Raw genomic sequence first — 23,415 nt, 5'->3', positions numbered from 1 at the left:
CAGTTAGTTGTTGGACATTCCCTCAGTCTCTGCTCTATCTTTGTCCCTACATTTCTTATACACAGGGCACATTTTGGGTCAAAGGTTTTGTGAATGGGTGGTTAGCACCCCTATCCCTCTCCTGGGGGTCCTGCCTGGCTACAAGAAGTGGCCCCTTCAGGTTCCATAGCGCCAGGAGTCTCAGCTAAGTCACCCAAAAATTAAGTATTAATTTAACTTAAAAAGAAAAAAAGTGGGTGAAAGGGTAAAAAAAAAAACATTTGTGTTATTGGAGATGCTAATCCTAATTTATCTGAAATTCTTCAGATTAAAGCCTTTATCTTATTCAGTTTTATGTCACTAGTTCTCAGCTTGGAAGACCTGTTGTTCTTCATAATGTTTATTAAAAATTAATTGATTTGTATTTTTAAATTGCATTATACTATATATTTAACTCCCCTGCCTCTGAGTGTGTGTGTGTGTGTGTGTGTGTGTGTGTGTGTGTGTGTGTGTCCAGAAATGAAAAATAACTATCTTTCTCAGCTCTGGAACCGATCTTTGGTTAAAGATTGCTATACAGTGGGGTGTTTGAACTGTATATCAACATACTTGTTTTCTCCTCTTTTCCAAGGTCTGTCGGGTTGCTTATGAAATCATGCAAACCCTACATCCTGATGCTTCTGCAAACTTCCATTCTTTAGATGACATCTACTATTTTGGAGGCCAAAATGCCCACAATCAGATTGCTGTTTATCCTCACAAACCTCGAACCGAAGACGAAATTCCAATGGAACCTGGAGATATCATTGGTGTGGCTGGAAACCATTGGGATGGTTATTCTAAAGGTGTAAACAGAAAACTTGGAAAAACAGGCTTATATCCCTCTTACAAAGTTCGAGAAAAGATAGAAACAGTCAAGTATCCCACATATCCTGAAGCTGAAAAATAGAGATGAAGTCAAAGAGATTAACAACAGAACTCAGTTCAGACCATCTCGGCCAAGCAGAAGACCCAGACTAACACATGGTTGATTGACAGACAGACACGCTCCACACGGAGAGCAAGCGGGAACCCTCAGATGCTGCACTGGTGGAACGCCTCTTTATGAAGGGCTGCGGCGCCTTCAAGCTCATGCACAGTGTAATAATGTACTCACACATAACATGCAAATGGATTATTTTCTACTTTGTCCCTTTAAATATTATGTCCCCATTGAACAAACACTGCCACGTTGTGTAATTTAAGTGACACAGACATTTTGTGTGAGACTTAAAACATGGTGCCTATATCTGAGAGACCTCTGTGACTTACCAAGAAGATGTGAACAGCTCCCTTCTCTGAGGAAGCTGGTGGTGGTGTGGCCACTGAAATCACTCCAGTCAACAGATTCAGAATGAGAATGGATGTTTTTCCTTTATATGGTTGTCTGGATTTTTTTTTAAGTAATTTCATCAGTTCAGTTTATCCACCTCATCATTAATAAATGAAGGATGCATCAATAAAATAAAATGAAATATTCACTCTCCATTAGGAAGTTTTGTAAAACAATGCCATGAACAAATTCTTTAGTACTCAATTGTTTCTGGACATTCTCTTTGATAACAAAAAAATAAATTTTAAAAAGGAATTTTGTGAAGTTTCTGGAATTTTGTATCACTGGATTATATAGTAAAAGCTTCATAGTACAAATATGGTAAAAATAGATTTATAGTTTTTAAGATTTGTTTTCTACTTTTGTCCTACTTTTTTCAGCTTCAGATAGAGTAATCATATTTTAACTAAGAGAAGCATCGGTCCCCTCTAATACTAGTCAGTGGCTTTAGTTGGTGCATGTTTTAAAGTTGCTAAGAACATGCTTTGGAGGTGTTCATTCTCTTACTTTGTATATTGTTGGTTTGTTTTCATCAAATGAAATAGTCATTCTCTTGCTCAATGGAAACTAATGCTTGCTCACATCCGTGAAGCTCACCATAGCAGGTTTGTTTGGTGGCATCTCTTACTGTGGCATCTGCCACTTTTGTTACATTTTGTGATGTTCCATCCAGGTACATGCCCTTTCTTTTGTGTCCTGCTTTTAAGGACACAAAGGATCCAAGGGGTTAGAAGCTGATTGTGTTCTGAAGTATATATCTCATATAATATGGAATCTTGTGACCAGAAGTGATGGGGAACCAGAAGGAGATCCAAAATAAGCCTAGAATTCCCTCCTAAATTCCCTTCTAGGAATCCATGTTGGAATCACTCAAGAAGAGTCAGGTACCTTCTCTCTAAACTTTGCTTCTCTCCTTTCACAGGAAAAGCCCCCATCTGTATGGAGCCTGCCTTCTTTTTTTTTTTTTTTAATGTTTTTATTCGATATATTCTTTATTTATATTTCAAATGATTTCCCCCTTTCTGGCTCCCCACTCCCCAAAAGTCCCATAAGCCCTCTTCCCTCCCCCTGTTCCCCCATCCACCCCTTCCCACTTCCCTGTTCTGGTATTGCCCTATACTGAGACTTTCCAGAACTAGGGGCCACTCCTCTGTTCTTCTTGGACATCATTTAATATGTGAATTATGTCTTAGATATTCAAAGTTTCTAGGCTAATATCCACTTATCAGTGAGTGCATACCATGATTGATCTTTTGAGACTGGGTTACCTCACTTAGTATGATGTTCTCAATCTCCATCCATTTGTCTAAGAATTTCATGAATTCGTTGTTTCTAATGGCTGAATAAGTACTCCATTGTGTAAATATACCACATTTTTGTATCCATTCCTCCGTTGAGGGACACCTGGGTTCTTTCCAGCTTCTGGCTACTACAAATAGGGCTACTATGAACATAGTGGACTGAAACTAATAGAAAAGAAACTGGGGAAGACCCTTGAGGACATGGGCACAGGGGAAAAGTTCCTGAACAGAACACCAATAGCTTACGCTCTAAGATCAAGAATTGACAAATGGGACCTTATAAAATTACAAAGTTTCTGTAAGGCAAAGGACACTGTCAAAAGGACAAAACGTCAACCAACAGATTGGGAAAGAATCTTCACCAACCCTAAATCTGACAGAGGGCTAATATCTAATATATACAAAGAACTCAAGAAGGTAGAACCCAGAGAACCAAATAACCCTATTAAAAAGTGGGGTACAGAGCTGAACAAAATTTTCACATGAAGAACTTTGGAGGGATGAGAAGCACCTTAAGAAATGCTCAACATCATTAATCATTAGGGAAATGCAAATCAAAAGAGCCCTGATGGCTAAGGTCAAAAAATCAGGAGACAGCAGGTCTTGGCGAGGATGTGGATAAAGAGGAACACTCCTCCACTGCTGGTGGGATTGCAAGATGGTGCAACCACTTTGGAAATCAGTCTGGCGGTTCCTCAGAAATCTGGGCATGACACTTCCGGTGGATCCTGCTATACCACTCCTAGGCATATACCCAGAGGATTCCCCGGCATGCAATATGGAGCCTGCCTTCTAAAGGAACATTTCATTATACATGTTTTAGAAAGGCAAGGCCTCAGGCAACAGCCTAGCTGGCCTGGAACTTGCTGTGTAGACCAAGCTGGCCTCAAACTCACAGGGATCTACTTGCCTCTGCCTCTACCCCGGAGTGCTTCCACTAAAGGTGTACACACCACACCCAGCTTGCCTCCTGAATGAAAGAGCTGATACATAAAGGAGTCAGTAGTAGGCATTGTATTAAGTATCAGGGATCCAGAAAGAAAGGCTTAGTGAACTCTTACCTTTACAATCTCAGGAAATGAAATCTTCCCAACAAATGTCCCTAAATCCTAACTTCCTCTCAAAGTCCCCCTTCTGAACTATCAAAACTTTTAACTCTAGGGCTCATCAAATTTTCATTTAGTTTAAATAAAAATAAGGTGAAATAAAATCTCTAACTGAGCAGACTGTGCATGAATCATTTGCCAGCCCCCATCTGACTCGCCATCAGTAACTGGATCTGATTTGTACCTTTGTAGAACCAAAGGCAAATCAGTGTCTTTTCATCCAGAACTGATGACCCAGTTTCAGAGGTCAAGAGAGAAAAAGAATAAAGTATGAAGAAAATAACTGTTCTCAAATGGATGCAAAGACATAATCTTGGGTATTTTTTTTAATCTTTGACTTGTAGTTGAGTTTCTTTCTAATTCATTCTCTCTGTTGGGATTTCCTCTTTGTTCACCAGAAGAATATTTTTCTTTACTAAACTAAAGTCATAAAAATTACTTTAAGAATCCTTTTCTGCAGGCTAGTGATTTATCTCAGTGTAGAACACTTCATATGTTGAGTAGGATTAGATTGGGTCCTAAGCATAGGAAAGATGTTTTTACTAGTTACTGTTTGAGTGTTTGTCTGTTTGTTTGTTTTGAGACAAGGTCTCACTGGGTTACCCAGGTTGACCTCAATCTCCCAATCCTACCTTAGCCTGCCAAGTGCTAGGATTACAGATATGTACCACTGTGTCTGATTTTGTAGGTGTTTTGTGTTGTAGGTTCTGTTACATTCTGAAGAGTGCTGCTGCTCTTAGCAAGAACATAACTTTTAACTTCATTAAGCTCCATTTATAAACTATTTTGGATAGCAGCTCGAATCTTAATTTGTAACTTTTACCTTTACCAGTGTTTCTTGTGCATATATTTCAGGGAATCTTAGTTAGGGTTTCTATTCCTGCTCAAAACATCATAACCACGAAGCAAGTTGGGGATGAAAGGGTTTATTCAGCTCACACTTCTACATTGCTGTTCATCACTAAAGGAAGTCAGGACTGGAACTCAAGCAGGTCAGGAAGCCGGAGGTGATGCAAAGGCCATGGAGGGATGTTTCCTACTGGCTTGCTTCCCCTGGCTTGCTCAGCCTGCTCTCTTATAGAACCCAAGACTACCAGCCCAGGGATGGCACCACCCACAAGTGGCCCTCCCCCATTGATCACTAATTGAGAAAATGCCCCACAAATGGATCTCATGGAGGCATTTCCCCAACTGAAGCTCCTTTCTCTGTGATAACTCCAGCCTGTGTCAAGTTGACACACAAAACCAGCCAGTATACAGGGCTTAGTTAAATACAAACAACAAAAACAAAAACCTGGGAAGAAATTCCGCACAGAATTTGGGGCACTCCTTCTTTGGTGCAGCGCCCTTTGTTTTGATACTTCTCTCCCACTTCCCAAGCATCTGAGGTTGCTGACTTCATAGGGTCCTCTGTTTCTCTACTCAGAAAGGCTGCAGGAAGACATTCACCTTGGACTTTGACCCTTTTCCAGGTTTCAGCCTTCCTTCAGAAGTTTCTGTTCTATGCATTTGAATATTCTTTCTTATTGTGTTGAAATCTTACAGTCGATCCATTAGAATAATTCTTTATAAGATGCATACTCCACCATACATACAGGAGATAGAACTCTGATAGACTAAAATGAGAAAGCATGACAGGAAGAGAGGATGACTTATATGACTGACCACCCCTGCTTAAGCCTGTAGGTATAAGGGGCTAAGCAATACTGATGACCACGCCCACTGAAACTCTCCAGAGGTGCTACATCGTAATCCATGATGGTGATTCTCTTTATACACAGTGTCTTCATGGAAATGCTGGCATTTCTTTGACACCTGGCACCTGCCTGTGAGCCTGGTGCTTAGAAACCCAGATCAGGGTTAGATTAGGAGGAGTATTGATCTTTTCCTTGTCAGATGACATGTTTTCAAAGGCTTTACCTAGAACTACATTAGTACCCCTAGACTATTATATGTGGGTACAGAATTCTATATATCAATGGCAAAGCAGTTAAAAGAGGTAGTAATCCAGGCTTTCCTGATCTTCACTCAAGTCTAATATGTCAACTTGGGTAATGAAAAAGTTTAGGCCTGTAGTGGAAAGGCTATAAGCCCTAATCTAAGGTTTTCTTAGGACTCAAATAAGCCCAGTTTCTTCCCCGTGAGAACTTCCCTTTCCTGTTTAATCAATCCCGTTTTCTACATCACCATTAAACAAAGATCAAATACAGCTCCAGTGAGAGAGTAGAAGGTTAAGGAACAAAACAGGGACCCCTCCCCCCAAATGGAGGAGTTAGAGAAAGGACTAAAGGAGCTGAAGAGGTTTGTAACCCCATAGGAAGAACAATATCAACTAACCAGACACCCCCCTCCCAGAGCTCCCAGAGACTAAACCACCAAGGAGGGACCCATAGCTCCAGCCACATATGTAGCAGAGGATGATGACCTTGGTCCTGCAAAGGCTCGATGCCTCAGTGTAGGGGAATTCTAGGGTGGGGAGGTAGGAGTGGGTTGGTGGGTCAGGGGAGCACCCTCATAGAAGCAGGGGTAGGGAGGATGGGATAGGGGATTTCGTGGGTGGAAACTGGGAAAGGGGATAATATTTGAAATGTAAATAAAGAATATCCAAATATATCTATATATCTTCCCAGAAATAAATCACTCCACATACAATTAAAAAATAGGGAGGGGAGACCCAAAAAGCCACCTCCTAGGGTCATTGCATTACTATAATATGATGTCTGTACAGTTAGTGAGTAGGAAAAATATAGGGCCCAAATGGTGTGTCTTAAAGAAGAAATACATCTGTCCTCTTTCGCCCAAGTCCACTGTGTTACCAGGAGACTAGGTTCAGTAGGTTTTGGTAGAATAGATATGATGCTTAGATATTTGTGAATTTGAAAACTTGGTTATGATACTTAATTCATGCTAGATATGATCTCTAGGGGGGTTAAAATGAAAATTTATACTTACTGGTTCCTGGCAGCATTTTCCCTTATAGAAATGTAGAGGAGCTCTTCCAAGGCAGAAAAGAAATAGGGTTTAAAAGTTCTCTTGATTTCAGCTGTCACCAGTGCTATCCATGCCTGAGGACCTGTTCTTTGACTGCATTCGCTGTTGGTGCTTTGTACAAATTGCAGTCTGACTATTGCCCTGCTGAGCTATTCAAAGTACCACTTCCAATCCAGTTTCATTGTCACTTGCCTGCTCTTCTTTCTTGTCCTCAAGGCTAGCTTGATTTTATATTTCAGCCACCTTTATGGAGGATGATTCATGAGAATTTTTCCCTTGTACCAGTCCATTTCTCATGTCATTCATATGCTATTTACTTACAGAAACCATGGGTTCATTGCTGACATCTGTAAGATATCAATGCAATTCACTAAGTCCTTTGAGAGTTATGGATAAGGTGGCAAGGGTTTGAGACATGGTGAAGCTGGACTGTAAAACTATGTAAATCTAGACAGACCCTGTACCTTTTAAAGTGCAGTCTGTTGAAGACTCTAGCCACGGTCACTTGATGTTTTAGGAAGAGTTCACTCCTCTTGTTGACCTGCTGCCATGGGGAACTTTGTCATCCGTAGCTGTTCTCAGTAACTTCTCCTCCCACCTTACTGTCCTTTAAAGACTATTGTTTCCTAACTGCCTGTGTGGGTAGAGAAAAGGCCATTTACAAAAGCGTGTTGATTCATAACCCAGCTGGGTATGGGAGCATCTTTGGAGGCAGGAATGTACAGCACTCTGTACCCAGAGCACAAATATTTAAGACTGTGGGTGGGGTCAGCAACTTGAGGAATGGTGAACAGGCTTTGTGTTCAGGCAAGTATTCCCTAGAGGATGACAGCCACTAAGGATTCCTGGCCAAGTAGAGGAAGTGGGACAAAGGCAAAAGCTCAGTGGTGATGTTTCCTACTCAGAGTGTCTGCAAGTGCACACCATGTCCTTGAGCCTCGGATCTCCAAGAGAAAGCCTACAGTGCTTACCATTGTCCCTAAATGGGGCTTCCAATTTTAAATGTGAGTGTGCAAAACTTCTTCAGAATTTCATTTCATTCATTTATAGAATAAATTAGTCCTATTCAGAGTTTGCACATTTTTTTTTCAGTTGGATTCCTCCTGTCTAAATGAAGTAGTAATGGTTCAGTGTCAGCTGATTGTTGTCCCAGAGGTCATGATGTGACCACGTCTTTGTCTTCCTAGGCAAACAAGATCTGTTTGTTGTGTATCATCTTCAGATTTTTAACGTGCCACAGTTGATTTTAAAAATAAATGAAATATATAAAACAGTAAAAAGACTGAGTAAAATGTGACCCTTTGGAGTCTTTATAACTTCTGCACTAGACTGAGAAAGTTCTTTCTTACCTTGAGTTCCTTCTGGTCTTTTCAGTGCTTCTTTAGTTAGAGCCACAAACATTGGAAACTATTCACAAATGTACCTCATAACTCGTGTTGGTAAGGTAACAAGGCCAAGAATGAGAGTGTGTGTCTTTTGTTAAGAGTAAAGAATGGGTGACTCAAAATAAGATTGCTCTAGTTTCAGGTTTGGCTTCATATCCATTGCATTAACATGTTCAATCTAGGCTTTTCTCTTTCAAGAAATCTTATGTGAAATTATCAGAATTCCATAAGTCAGTAATTGACATGCTATGCCCACCTCTTGGTTTTGTTTCTTGGTTTGTTTGTTTGTTTGTTTTTAACAGATTTAGCCTCAAGTTCATTTGTAAAAACAGCATAGGACACTGGTCATCTGCAAATAGCATGTGGGTGGGTATGTCACAGCAGTCCATCTGTCTTCACACTGGCAGGAGCCTTCTCTATGGGGCCTTTACAGGGGCCTGGGCACCTTTGGGAGCCTGAGCTGGAGCTGAAGCCTGGGCCTTAGCTGGAGCTGCGGCCTATGCCTTGGTTTGAACCTTGGGCTTTGACTGGCAGGGCCTATGACCCTTGGCCATGTAGCTTCGAATCTGCTTCCCAAGCTTGGGGTGAGCGATGAAAGCCAGGCGGCTGAGTTTGCCGCTGGGGCCCTTTGGCATCTTGGGCTTGATGGCCTGAGGCTTCACAGGGGCCTTGATGGCCTCTGCGCGTGCTCACTCACTGCCTTTGCATTGTTGGCCTGCGTCTTCTTCGGGCCTTTCTTGTGCTTCTTGGCAAAGTGCATGTTCCTCAGGAACTTGGGGTCAACCCCCTTAAGAGATTCATATCTTTGTGACCAGGGTTTCTTGATGCCATTTTTGTGCCATTTGTGAGACTGGTTCTTGGACCTGGCCATGTCTGCATGGTAACCCACAGCTCCTGCAGCACCTGAGACTGGAAGCTCACCTCTTGTTTTTATAAGTAAAGTTTTATTGGAACACAGCATGTACATTCATTCAGTCATGCAGTGTCAATACCTTCTTTCCAACTGCAACAATACAATTGAGTCATTGTGACAAAGATTGCCTCTATCAGCCATGAAACTTAAAATATTTACTCTCAAACTTTATAAAGTAAAAGGTCACTGATCCTTGCTATAAGTAGTTGTATTATTTAGATTAGAATCCATAATTCAAAGGGGTTCAGAATCCCAAAATTTTTTTCTTTGAGTCATCAAAGAAAAAATAGTAGTGTACTGGGGCCTCTGCTGATCAATGTCAGGCCTTTGGTAAAGGTGACTCTCAACATAAATTTTGTAATAGAAAAAAATCTTGCTACCACCTTCTGTAGTGTCCACAATACCCATTGCATGTCTCCTTTATACAAGAGCTCCATTGTAGTGTGTCTGGTGAAATGAGGCTGGACTTGAACTCTGTACTACTGATTCCTTGGCAAGTCTCACACTTTCTTGCTTTTATGATGAAGGGAACTCAAAGGTTTTTTGTGGGGTTTTTGTTTTTGTTTTTTTACTGTAGTTTTTTTATAAATATCTTTTTTTATTCAATATATTTTTTTATTTACATTTCAAATGATTTCCCCTTTTCTGGCCCGCCCACTCCCCAAAAGTCCCATATGCCCCTTCCCTCCCCCTGTTCTCCCACCCACCCCTTCCCACTTCCCTGTTCTGGTTTTGCCCTATACTGCTACACTGAGACTTTCCAGAACCAGGGGCCAGTCCTCCATTCTTCTTGTACCTCATTTGATGTGTGGATTATGTTTTGGGTATTCCAGTTTTCCAGGCTAATATCCACTTATTAGTGAGTGCATACCATGATTGATCTTTTGAATTTGGGTTACCTCACTTAGTATGATGTTCTCCAGCTCCATCCATTTGCCTAAGAATTTCATGAATTCATCTGAGACCATCTTGGGTGTTCTAGGCTGACCTTAAACTATGTGCCCCAAAACTGACCATCACATTCTGATCCTCCTCCTTCCATCTTCCTGGTGCTGGAATTACGGGGCTTCGTGCATGCTAGCCAAGGACACGATCGATTGAGCTACATTCCAGACTGCAAGGTGTTTAAAAAAAAAAAAAAGACATAAAATTGCTTAGTGACAGCTAACAGCTCTGCAAAATCAGTTACCACTTGGGTTTTAGGCAATTCTATAGTTCTGGAACTACAGTAGTCCTGAAGAGAAGAAAAGAATTTAAACAGCTTTCAGAAGGGTTCTGTTTGCAAAGATGCACACAGACAACTGCTCTGAAAAGGTAAGATCAACTACACAAGCTATACACACTGGAGCTCACTGGAGCACTGATGATTTTCACTGAAGCACTGATAACTCTTGCTGGAGCACAGATTGCTCTTGCACCAATGAGTCTCCCTGACCTCCTGCTGTGTGCCAGACAAGCTTAGCATGCACATCTTCAGTCAGCCCTGTCCGTGGGTGTTCTATCACTATCCAATAAATAAGAAAAAAGGGAGTTGGTTTTTATTTTTTATTCACTGTGTTCCAATGACTTACATATTTATTTAAAAATATTCTATAAGGTATTTTTACTCTAATTTTTCAGATGGCTTTTACAGAAAATAAGTATTTTTCACATGACAAAATATTCTCATATCTGTCATTATGGGACATATGATGGGACTTGGGATATGTACATGGGATCATGAAATTATAAGTACTTTTTTATTATGAATGTGATTAGAGTGATCAGGAAAGGTAAATGTAGTAAGTCACCTCAAGACTGCTCCCACAATGAATACTAGGTATAAAAAAGCATTATGTAACAAAATAGCAAATACTCTATTCAAAAGTCTCTTAGAGAGTCATATGCTATTCAAATGTATTTCAGTCTTATGGAATATTGAATCATAAAATTGCTTTAACTATCATAAAAATTTACAGCCAACAACATTTAACAGCACACCCTCAATCTATTCATGACTAAGAAGCTCTGGGATAAATTATATGCAAGGCAAGTACTTAATAGTTGCTAAGTGGGATCAAGCCTTGCATCAAGCCTGCCTGATTCTGAAGTTTGTTCTTGCAGCTTTGAAACAGCCTTGTTTTCTTTATCCAGCAAAAAGCCAAATTGTTGCAGCAAGATTCCATTTCTTTGAGATATCTGATCTTTGGAAGTTTGCTCACCCAGACTCAATGTGTAGGTGAACATCTTTTTAACCATGTTTCACCTCTTACCCTGTTCTTCAAAAATTTTGCTATAGCATCTTAGCCTTCTCCCTATTTACCTTAATCATCATCATAACAGAAACCAGAGAGGCAGGAAGAAAAAGTAAAGATTCTGAGTTGATAGGCTCAGGAAACATATGCCTGGGCTCTATAGTCTTGGTCTCTGGCCTACATCACCTGCCTGTATCCACTGGAAGCAATGTCTCTCAGGGTTCACTCCCAGCTCAGCTGTGCACTACATAGAGATGCTAGATTATTAGGGCTACATTATTAGAAGCTGTTTCTTATCCAGTTCCTTAATGAAGAAAGAACTCTAGATAGTATTCCACTCTCCCTAACAAGCTAGGTCTCAGAGCAGAAACAGTTTCTTTAATGTGCTTCAGGGACTGTAATTGTTGGTACAGGAATGATATATGTACCTGGGACACACGCTTGCCATATGAGGTTCCAGTTTTACCTAGTGATTGCTTGTCTCATACCTAAGCCCACACTCCAGACTTTAGGGTGAAGAGACTGAGAGGGCAGAAGATGCAGGCCATGATTTATCCTGGCTTTGTCTGGCCAGCTTTGATGGTGGTGATATATAGCATGACATCTTGGGCAAGTTTAGTGGCCCATTAAGCTGTCTTGAGCTGCATTTAGAGAAAACTTGGAGCCAGCAGAGCTGTCAACACTTGGTTCCTTTCTTTCTTTCTTTTTTTTATTAAGATTCTGCCTCTTAACCCTTAGAGGGCACTTATCATTCCCACCTCCAAGAACAGACAGAGTTAAATCTGAGGTCATTGCTTAGTGGATACCCTTAGAGCTATCTGAGCCAGGAAGGGCCTCTCTTGGCCTCTCTCAGCAGCCATTTCATTATCACATTTCTCTGCTGACAGGCGAGCCCAAATGCCTCAGTGCACAGAGCTCTTGAGCTAACATAGCTCTCAAAGCAGCTGTGCAAGGAAGAGTCAGGAGACTCAAATGTCTGGTAAGAGAGAGAGGTCAAAGATGAGGTCATCATTTATTATCACCAGCTGTTTGGGGGGTGATTTTTTTTTATTAAATTGTATTTATTCAGGGAAGGTGAGCATGCCGTATCATACAAGTGGAGGTAAAAGACAACCTGCGTGAACTGGTTCTCTATACCATGTGGATACCAGAGACTGAACTCAGCACTTTACCCCACGGAGCGATCTCATTGCCCCAATGATGTTTTTTAACCTACACTGGAAACCAAGATATTATCTGACCAACTAAGAAGAGAATGATGCTTACTATTCTCACCATGATTTGGCCTTAATAAACTTTACTTTGTAAGCCACTCACTTGGCTTCAGCTTAAAGACAAACAATATATATTATTGTACAGGGATTGGCACAACAGAAATGTATTGTGCTGAAATAACTGAAAATTTAGAAATACTGAAAAAGTGGGACAAATCCAGCTAAGCAGCATTCTTTTCCTAAGCACACACTGTGTTTTATGGTCAAACCATGTGACTTAAGTTCTATAGAGAGTCATAGTAACCTCTAGCATGCCTGACCTTAGAAGATCCTCTTGGCCTTTTCTCCTTACTGCCTCTAGGCTGGATGGAGGAAAATGTAGTGAAAAAGCTCTTACATAGTTCTGGAGCCTAAGTGAATGAGCTGGGACCTCAGAATTCCTTTGAGGCACAGAACCACCTCCTCCCCTCTACTGACAGATGCATAGTAGACAATAGCATGACCAAGAGATGAGCTTTTAACGGCATTGCTTTTATTAAGTTGAATTGCCATAATCTGTGAACCAGATTTTAAGCATATGTGCCTTAGGACCAGGAAACCCTGGGTGGTTGACATTTTAGGGACTCCAAAGCTTTAAGGCAATGTGATGGCAATGTGATGGTAATATAAGTAGTGTCTCTTGAGTGGCCATTATTTGTGAGGTGCTATTCTAAATGCTTTACCTGTGTTAGTTCATTCCAGCCTCACAAACCAATGAGGTAGAAACTCCTCTTGTTCCAGTGTTGAAGAAGAGGAAACTGAGAAAATAAGTGGCTTGCCTAAGTTCAGCTGACACAAGCAAGGGAGCCCAACTTTAAATCCAAGCCTCCTGCCTCCCAAGCTGTCTCTTCTCCAGCCTCCAATACTGGCTCAGTATATTTGACTGCACCAGGAGGGCTGAGCACAATGTCTCCCAAAGCAATTTGATGGTGGGACATTCTTGTTTGTTGTTCATATTTTCACCACACAGAAGCCAAGTATGAACGACTTTCATGTATCTGAGACAGGATTTGAACCTAGGACTGCCTTTTTTTTTTGACTTTATCTTTTTATGTTTATTAAATAACATGTCATCATTTTTATGATTGGTTTAAAATATATATTGTGTTAAATATAATAAATAAAAAGAAAAGAAAAGGACTGAAAAGACATTGGTGTTAGGGATGTACTAATATTTGATGTTTGCTTACAGATAGCACAGTGCTTCTTTTCCTTTTAGTTTAAATTTAACATACAAACTAAAGGGTCTCACTATGACAATTTCATACTATTATCATTACACTTCACTCTTTTCATCCCCTCTCCTGCCACTCCCTGGCTGGTCCCTCCTTTGCTTTCTTTTTTTTTTTTTATTATTCGATATAATTTATTTACATTTCAAATGATTTCCCCTTTTCTAGCCCCCCCCCCCACTCCCCGAAAGTCCCATAAGCCCCCTTCTCTTCCCCTGTCCTCCCACCCACCCCTTCCCACTTCCCTGTTCTGGTTTAGCTGAATACTGTTTCACTGAGTCTTTCCAGAACCAGGGGCCACTCCTCCTTTCTTCTTGTACCTCATTTGATGTGTGGATTATGTTTTGGGTATTCCAGTTTTCTAGGTTAATATCCACTTATTAGTGAGTGCATACCATGATTCACCTTTTGAGTCTGGGTTACCTCACTTAGTATGATGTTCTCTAGCTCCATCCATTTGCCTAAGAATTTCATGAATTCATTGTTTCTAATGGCTGAATAGTACTCCATTGTGTATATATACCACATTTTTTGCATCCACTCTTCTGTTGAGGGATACCTGGGTTCTTTCCAGCATCTGGCAATTATAAATAGGGCTGCTATGAACATAGTAGAACATGTATCCTTATTACATGGTGGGGAGTCTTCTGGGTATATGCCCAGGAGTGGTATAGCAGGATCTTCTGGAAGTGAGGTGCCCAGTTTTCGGAGGAACCGCCAGACTGATTTCCAGAGTGGTTGTACCAATTTGCAACCCCACCAGCAGTGGAGGAGTGTTCCTCTTTCTCCACACCCTCTCCAACACCTGCTGTCTCCTGAATTTTTAATCTTAGCCATTCTGACTGGTGTAAGATGAAATCTTAGGGTTGTTTTGATTTGCATTTCCCTAATGACTAATGAAGTTGAGCATTTTTTAAGATGCTTCTCCACCATCCGAAGTTCTTCAGGTGAGAATTCTTTGTTTAACTCTGTACCCCATTTTTTAATAGGGTTGTTTGGTTTTCTGGAGTCTAACTTCTTGAGTTCTTTATATATATTGGATATTAGCCCTCTATCTGATGTAGGATTGGTGAAGATCTTTTCCCAATTTGTTGGTTGCCGATTTGTCCTCTTGATGGTGTCCTTTGCCTTACAGAAACTTTGTAATCTTATGAGGTCCCATTTGTCAATTCTTGCTCTTAGAGCATACGCTATTGGTGTTCTGTCCAGAAACTTTCTCCCTGTACCGATGTCCTCAAGGGTCTTCCCCAGTTTCTTTTCTATTAGCTTCAGAGTGTCTGGCTTTATGTGGAGGTCCTTGATCCATTTGGATTTGAGCTTAGTACAAGGAGACAAGGATGGATCAATTCGCATTCTTCTGCATGCTGACCTCCAGTTGAACCAGCACCATTTGTTGAAAAGGCTATCTTTTTTCCATTGGATGTTTTCAGCCTCTTTGTCGAGGATCAAGTGGCCATAGGTGTGTGGGTTCATTTCTGGATCTTCAATCCTGTTCCATTGATCCTCCTGCCTGTCACTGTACCAATACCATGCAGTTTTTAACACTATTGCTCTGTAGTATTGCTTGAGGTCAGGGATACTGATTCCCCCAGATTTTCTTTTGTTGCTGAGAATAGTTTTAGTTATCCTGGGTTTTTTGTTGTTCCAGATGAATTTGATAATTACTCTTTCTAACTCTGTGAAGAATTGAGTTGGGATTTTGATGGGTATTGCATTGAATCTGTATAGTGCTTTAGGCAAAATGGCCATTTTAACTATATTGATTCTACCGATCCATGAGCATGGGAGGTTTTCCCATTTTTTGAGGTCTTCTTCCATTTCCTTCTTCAGAGTCTTGAAGTTCTTGTCATACAGATCTTTCACATGTTTGGTAAGAGTCACCCCAAGATACTTTATACTGTTTGTGGCTATTGTGAAGGGGGTCATTTCCCTAATTTCTTTCTCAGCCTGCTTATCCTTTGAGTATAGGAAGGCCACTGATTTGCTTGAGTTGATTTTATAACCTGCCACTTTGCTGAAGTTGTTTATCAGCTGTAGGAGCTCTCTAGTGGAGTTCTTTGGGTCACTTAGGTAGACGATCATGTCGTCTGCAAATAATGATAGTTTGACTTCTTCCTTTCCAATTTGTATCCCTTTGACCTCCTTATGTTGTTGAATTGCCCGAGCTAGTACCTCAAGTACAATATTGAAAAGATAAGGAGAAAGGGGGCAGCCTTGTCTGGTCCCTGATTTCAGTGGGATTGCTTCAAGTTTCTCTCCATTTAGTTAGATGCTGGCTACCGGTTTGCTGTATATTGCTTTTACTATGTTTAGGTATGGGCCTTGAATTCCTGTTCTCTCCAAGACTTTAAGCATGAAGGGATGCTGAATTTTGTCAAATGCTTTTTCAGCATCCAATGAAATGACCATGTGGTTTTGTTCTTTGAGTTTGTTTATGTATTGGATTGTATTGATGGATTTCCGTATATTGAACCAACCCTGCATTCCCGGGATAAAGCCTACTTGATCATGGTGGATGATTGTTTTGATGTGTTCTTGGATTCGGTTGGCAAGAATTTTATTGAGTATTTTTGCATCGATGTTCATAAGGGAAATTGGTCTGAAATTCTCTTTCTTTGTTGGATCTTTGTGTGGCTTTGGTATCAGCGTAATTGTGGCTTCGTAGAAGGAATTGGGTAGTGTTCCTTCTGTTTCTATTTTGTGGAATAGTTTGAAGAGTATTGGTGTTAAGTCTTCTTTGAAGGTCTGGTAGAATTCTGCACTGAAGCCATCTGGTCCTGTGCTTTTTTTGGTTGGAAGACTTTCTATGACTCCTTCTATTTCTTTAGGCTTTATGGGACTGTTTAGATGGTCTAGTTGGTCCTGATTTAATTTTGGTATTTGGTATCTGTCAAGGAAATTGTCCATTTCCTCCAGATTCTCCAGTTGTGTTGAGTACAGGCTCTTGTAGTAGGATCTGATGATTTTTTGGATTTCCTCAGTTTCCGTTGTTATATCTCCCTTTTCATTTCTCAGTTTGTTAATTTGGATACTTTCTCTGTGCCCTTTGGTCAGTCTGGCTAAGGGTTTATCTATCTTGTTGATTTTTTCAAAGAACCAGCTCCTGGTTTTGTTGATTTTTTTGTATGGTTCTCTTTGTTTCTACTTGATTGATTTCAGCCCTGAGTTTGATGATTTCCTGCGTTCTACTCCTCCTGGGCGAAATAGCTTCTTTTTGTTCTAGGGCTTTCAGGTGTGTCATTAAGCTGGTAATGTATGCTCTCTCCATTTTCTTTTTGGAGGCACTCAGGGCTATGAGTTTTCCTCTTAGCACTACTTTCATTGTGTCCCATAGATTTGGGTATGTTGTGTTTTCATTTTCATTGTGTTCTAAAAAGTCTTTAATTTCTTTCTTTATTTCTTCCTTGACCAAGGTATCATTGAGTAGAGTATTGTTCAGTTTCCACATGTATGTGGGTTTTCTGTTGTTTCTGTTGCTATTGAAGACCACTTTTACTCCATAGTGATCAGATAGGAGGCATGGGATTAGTTCTATCTTCTTATATTTGTTGAGGTCTGTCTTGTGACCAATTATATGGTCGATTTTGGAGAAGGTACCATGAGGTGCTGAGAAAAAGGTATATTCTTTTGTTTTAGGATAGAATGTTCTATATATATCTGTTAAATCTAATTGGTCCAAAGCTTCAATTAGTTTCATTGTGTCCCTGTTTAGTTTCTGTTTTCCTGATCGGTCGATTGAGGAAAGTGCAGTGTTGAAGTCACCCACAATTACTGTGTTAGGTGCAATGTGTGCTTTTAGTTTTAATAAAGTTTCTTTTACGAAAGAGGGTGCCCTTGCATTTGGGGCATAGATGTTCAGGATTGAGAGTTCTTCTTGTTGTATTTTTCCTTTGACCAGCAAGAAGTGTCCCTCGGGGTCTCTTTTGATGACTTTGGGTTGAAAGTCAATTTTATCTGATATTAAAATGGCTACTCCAGCTTGTTTCCTGAGACCATTTGCTTGTAAAATTGTCTTCCAGCCTTTTACTCTAAGGTAGTGTTTGTCTTTGACCCTGAGGTGTGTTTCCTGTAAGCAGCAAAATGTAGGGTCCTGTTTACGTATCCAGTCAGTTAGTCTGTGTCTTTTTATTGGGGCATTAAGTCCATTGATGTTAAGAGATATTAAGGAATAGTGATTGTTACTTCCTATCATTTTTGACGTTATTTTTTAAATTTGAATGCTTAACTTCTTTTGGGTTTGATGAAAGGTTACTATCTTGCTTTTTCCAGGGTGAAGTTTCCCTCCTTGTATTGGTGTTGTCCTCCTATTATCCTTTTTAGGGCCGGGTTTGTGGATAGATATTGGGTAAACTTGGTTTTGTCATGAAATATCTTAGTTTCTCCATCTATGGTGATTGAGAGTTTTGCTGGATATAGTAGTTTTGGTTGGCATTTGTGTTCTCTTAGAGTCTGCATGAGATCTGCCCAGGACCTTCTAGCCTTCATAGTCTCAGGTGAAAAGTCTGCTGTGATTCTGATAGGTCTTCCTTTATATGTTACTTGGCCTTTTTCTCTTACTGCCTTTAGTATTCTTTCTTTGTTTAGAACATTTGGTGTTATGATTATTATGTGACGGGAAGTATTTCTGTTCTGGTCCAGTCTGTTTGGAGTTCTGTGGGCTTCTTGTATATTCATGGGCATCTCTCTCTTTAGGTTAGGGAAGTTTTCTTCCATAATTTTATTGAAGATGTTTGCTGGCCCTTTAAGTTGTAAATCTTCACTCTCATCTATGCCTATAATCCTTAGGTTTGGCCTTCTCATTGTGTCCTGGATTTCCTGGATATTTTGGGTTACAAGCTTTTTGCATTTTGCATTTTCTTTAACTGTTGAGTCCATGGTTTCTATGGAATCTTCAGCATCTGAGATTCTTTCTTCTATCTCTTGTATTCTGTTGTTGATATTTGCATCTCTGTCCCCTGATTTCTTCCCAAGGCTTTCTATCTCCAAAGCTGTCTCCCTTTGAGTTTTCTTAGTTGTTTCTACTTCTGATTTTAGATCCTGGATGGTTTTGCTTAGCTCCTTCACTTGCTTGTTTGTGCTTTCCTGTAATTCTTTAAGAGATTTTTGTGTTTCCTCTTTCATGACCTCAGCCTGTTGACCAAAGTTCTCCTGTATTTCTTTAAGTGTTTTTTGCATTTCCTCCTTGTTGGCTTTTGTATTCTCCTGGATTTCTTTCAATGATTTTTGTGTTTCCCTTGCAAGGGCTTCTAACTTTTGATCCATTTTCTCCTGAATTTCTTTAAGTATGTCCTTCATGTGTTCCTGTACCAGCATCATGACCAGTGATTTTAAATCCAGATCTTGTTTTACTGGTGTGATGGGGTATCCAGGACATGTTGGTAGAGGAGAATTGGGTTCAGATGTTGCCATATTGCCTTGATTTCTGTTAGTGACGTTCCTGAGTTTGCCTTTTGCCATCTAGTTCTCACTGGTGTTAGTTTGTCTTGTCAGTGCTGGACTCACCAGTGCAAGCTGCCCCTTCCCAGTTGGCCTCTGGTGCACAGCTTACCTCCTGCACTGCTTGTAGACAGGGTGCTGATGCCCAGGCTGTTCAGATCCCAAAGCAGGCACCTGAAGGATCCCGCTGGGGCCTGCTGGATTCACTGGAGCACACTGACTTCTCCCAGCTGGCCGCCCGGAAGCCCACTTGTAGGACTTGGAGATGTGGTGCTGCCGCCCAGGCTGATCTGGATCCGGAAGCGGAGAGAGTAGAGCTGAGGGTTTCCGCCTGAGGCCTTGCCCCAGATTGTGTCTGTGGACCAGATGGAGCCCGTGTGCACCCCCAGGGAGTGCCGACAGTGTATGCTGCTGTGACCTCCCCTGTGTTCCGCTCACTCCGCTGGGCAGCTGATTTGCCAACCGGGCTGTCGCACACAAGGTTAGCCTGGCCGCCCAGTCCCTGAGTCCAGGCAAAAGCCTGGGAGGCCAAGGTCCGAGCAAAGTTCCCCTAGGGCTATGACTGTTAATTGGGTCCGCCAGGTGACCCGGATGGCGGGCGTGCGCGCCCGCGCTCCCTGAAAGCTCTGGGAGAGTCTGCTGTGCTAACAATCACCTGGGCGGGTTGACTCACAGATGGCCCACCAAGCCGCCCAGTTCTTGGGGTCAGTCCTGTGCCTTTTGGGGCCTAGACCCCCGCTTTGTTAGCCTCAGGCTATGCCTGTTACAGGTCTGCCCGCCAGAGCTCTCTGTCGTCCTGTAGGCAAAATGGCGGCGGCGCGCACGCAGGCCTGGGCAAAAAACCTCCTGGCTGGGTTGGCACCCCGATAGCCCCCCGACAAGCCCAGGGCCTGGGTGCAGGCCAACGCCCGTCGGGCTCAGACCACCGCGGTGTTGGCCTCGGATTATGTTTGTGTACCTCAGTCTGTCAGATCCCTGGAGTACGGAACCAAGATGGATGCACCTCTCCAGACTGGTGGGAGGCCGAGTTCTGAAGTGGCTTCCGTGCAGGAAAGGCGCCGCACAACTGCAGCTGCTTGTCACCCAGCTGGTCAGCAAAGGTCAGTGGTCGTGGGCGCAGGGCCTAACTGGTCCCTGTGTCGCCTTGGTTCCACTGCTGATGGCCCTTCAGCTGGACCAGCCACTGCTGCACCGCCGCCGCCGCCGCCGCCGCCCCCTCCTTTCTAGGACTGCCTTTTTATTATTGAATATATTCTTCATTTACATTTCAATTGCTACCCTTTCCCAGTTTCCCCACTCCTCAAAAAACCCCAACCCTTCCTTCCACCCCCTGCCTCCAAGAATGTGCCCCTCCACCCAACCCACTCTCATCCCACCCCTTAATTTCCCCATGCTGGGGCATCTATTGAGCCATCACAGGACCAAGGACCTCTCCTCCCACTGATGCCCGACAAGGCATTCTTCTGCCACTCTTTTGGCTGGAACCATGTGTTCCCCTTGGTTGATGGCTTAGTGTCTGGGAGCCCTGGAGCATCTGGCTGGCCAACATCATCTTTCTTCCTATGGGTCTGCAAACCCCTTCAGCTCCTCCAGTCTGCCCTCCAACTCCTCCATTGGGAACCCCGCACTCAGTCCAATGGCTAGCTGCTAGCATCTGTCTCTGTATCTGTAAGGCTCTGGGAGAGCCCCTCTGGAGACAACCAGAACACGCTCCTTTCTGCAAGCACTTCTTGTCATTCATAGTAGTTTCAGGGTTTGGTAACTGTTTATAGGATGAATCCCCAGGTAGGACAGTCTCTGGGTGGCCTTTCCTTCAGTCTCTGCTCCACACTTTGTTCCATAATAGCTCCTGTGAGTATTTTGTTCCCTTTATCAGAGGAACCAAAGCACCCCTACTTTGGTCTAGTACTACCTGAGGACTCAGCTATACCACTCCTGGGCATATACCCAGAAGATGCTCCAACATGTAATAAGGATACATGTTCCACTATGTTCATAGCAGCCTTCTAATAGCCAGAGCTTGAAAGAACCCAGATGTCCTTCAACTGAGGAATACAGAAATTGTGGTATATATACACAATGGAGTACTATAAGATATTAAAAACAATGAATTCATGAAATTCTTAGGTGAAAGGATAGAACTAGAAAGTGTCATCCTGAGTGAGGTAACCTAATCACAAAAGAACACACATGGTATGCACTCACTGAGGAGTGGCTATTAGCCCAAAAGCTCAAAATAAACAAGTTATAATTCACAAACCACAGGAAGCTCAGGAAATAGAACTGCCTTCTAAGCTTGTGTTCTTTCCACTGTTCAAGGGCATGAAGGAAGCTAAGACTCAAACACACCCTGTCCCCCAACCCTTTTTCACACTGTCTATCTTGCTGTTCTTTCATCAGCTTCTCTGGTCCTCCTCTAGTCCTCCTCTAGTCCTCCTGAGTTGACTTATGCATCACCTGACCATTTTTCTTTATTAATGCAACAACATGATGAATGTAAGTGCTACTTCCTGCTGTGCTAGAATACCCTAGCAAGAGTTTATTGTAGCTCATAGTTCCAGGGTACAGTCCATCACTGTAAAGGAAGCACAGTGGTGGGAGCTTGAGCATTGAATCACATCTATAATCAGGAACAGAGAGAAATGAACAAATGTATACATGCTTGTGCTCTTAACTCATAAAGTTTAGGATCCCCTGCCTAGTGAATGATGTCACCCACACTGGGCAGGTCTTTCAACCTCAATTAATGTAATCTAGACAATTATCCACAGGCAGTGCGCACAGGCCAACCTGATCTAGACAATCCCTCATTAATACTCTGTACTGACTAGTTTTATGTCAACTTGACACATTGGAATCATCATCAGAGAGGGAGCCTCAAGTGAGAAAGCGAATCTATAAGATCCAACTGGAAGGCATTTTTTAAATTATTAATTATTAGGGAAAGGCCTAGCCCACTGAGGGTGGTGCCATCCCTGAGCTGGTGGTCCTGGACTCTATAGGAAAGCAGACTGAGCAAGCCATGAGGAGAAAGCCAGGCCTCCACGGCCTCTGCATCAGCTCCTACCTCTGAGTTCCTTCCCTGCTTGAATTCTTGTCCTGACTTCTTTTATGGTGGATTGAGATGTGGAAGCCCGAGTTACTTCAGACATGATGTTTCATCATGGCAATAGAAACCCTAACTAAGATGGACTCCTTTCCCAGGTGGTTATGGACTGTGTCAAGTTGACAATTAAAACTAACCATCACACTGAACATGTATCTATCCCCACTGTCTTCTTTGCCAGCATGGAGCTGAATGCTTCTGGGGTTGGCAATTAGATTGAATTCAAACATCTGCATCATCAGTGGCTTTCATAGTAAAATAGAGTGTAAAGGATGAAAGATGGGCCGTGCTGAGCAGCACATGGGATATGAGTGATGAAAAGGGCCGGGGTGGGGGGGCCACCAGCTACCTCTCTTGGTACTCAGCCTTAACCCAAATGACCTGCTTTTTGCCTGAAGGTCATGGGCTTCAGGAATTCCCTGCCACGTGCCCCTTCAGTCTTGCTGCAGTGACTGCTATCAGTAGCAGCAGCTGCCACCACCATTCACCTATTGAATAATTACCATGTGATTCACACATGTTTAATCTGTCTGCGGAAGAATCTCTTAATCTAGGCACTAACATACTCTGTTTTATAGATGGGGGAGAAGAACCTCAGAGAATAAATGTAACTTCTGAAGCTCATGTAACTAGCAAGTGATAGGTCATGGAGAAAGGGCAGGAAAACCTGAAAATAAAGTAAGAAAGGGTTGGGGAAAGAGACATATGCCATCAGGGTTGGCCTCTCAGAGCTGCGGCTTCTTAGACACCTGCCCCACTACGCTGGCAGAACATAGGGGCAAGTGAATGCCCCTGTCACCCCAGAGAAAGGATGAATGCCCCTATTAGTTCCCTTCATGACCTACCTATGAAAGAAGGTTCTCCAGGCCCGGAATGATCATACTCAGGAATTTCTTCCTGATTTTCTAAGAAAGTCACTATGTGGTTAGGTTGGCCTTAAACTCATGAACCTCCTGCCTGCCTCCATTTCCTGAGTCCTGGGATTACAGGAAGGCTCTACTATACCTACTCTGACTACTCATTCCTGTGAATTTCACTTGACTCTCATTTCTTTTGTGCCTCACTCCAATATACAGCTTTTTATCCTGAGCCCTTTAAGTACATTTG

General features: G+C 42.1%; 1 protein-coding gene and 1 pseudogene across 4 annotated transcripts in view; one reads left to right on the top strand and one right to left on the bottom strand.

The window, feature by feature from the left end:
• Positions 1–1,615, top strand: part of Fut8 (fucosyltransferase 8) — a 214,964-nt gene extending 213,349 nt beyond the window's left edge. For all 4 annotated transcript variants that reach the window (XM_052185600.1, XM_052185602.1, XM_052185599.1 and 1 more), the window contains one exon: positions 611–1,615. In XM_052185600.1, the coding sequence (XP_052041560.1) occupies positions 611–928 (318 nt within the window). In that variant the 3' untranslated portion in view covers positions 929–1,615. The remainder of the gene's footprint in view (positions 1–610) is intronic.
• A 6,935-nt stretch (positions 1,616–8,550) lies between these two features.
• On the bottom strand, positions 8,551–9,005 carry LOC127686678 (60S ribosomal protein L29-like; annotated as a pseudogene).
• Between the last annotated feature and the right edge of the window lie 14,410 nt (positions 9,006–23,415).

Source organism: Apodemus sylvaticus, chromosome 6, assembly GCF_947179515.1.
Source record: "Apodemus sylvaticus chromosome 6, mApoSyl1.1, whole genome shotgun sequence".
In the NCBI taxonomy this organism is placed as follows: domain Eukaryota; kingdom Metazoa; phylum Chordata; class Mammalia; order Rodentia; family Muridae; genus Apodemus; species Apodemus sylvaticus.
The sequence above is the reverse complement of the archived record's forward strand: the minus strand, read 5'-3'. Positions and strand labels throughout refer to the sequence as shown.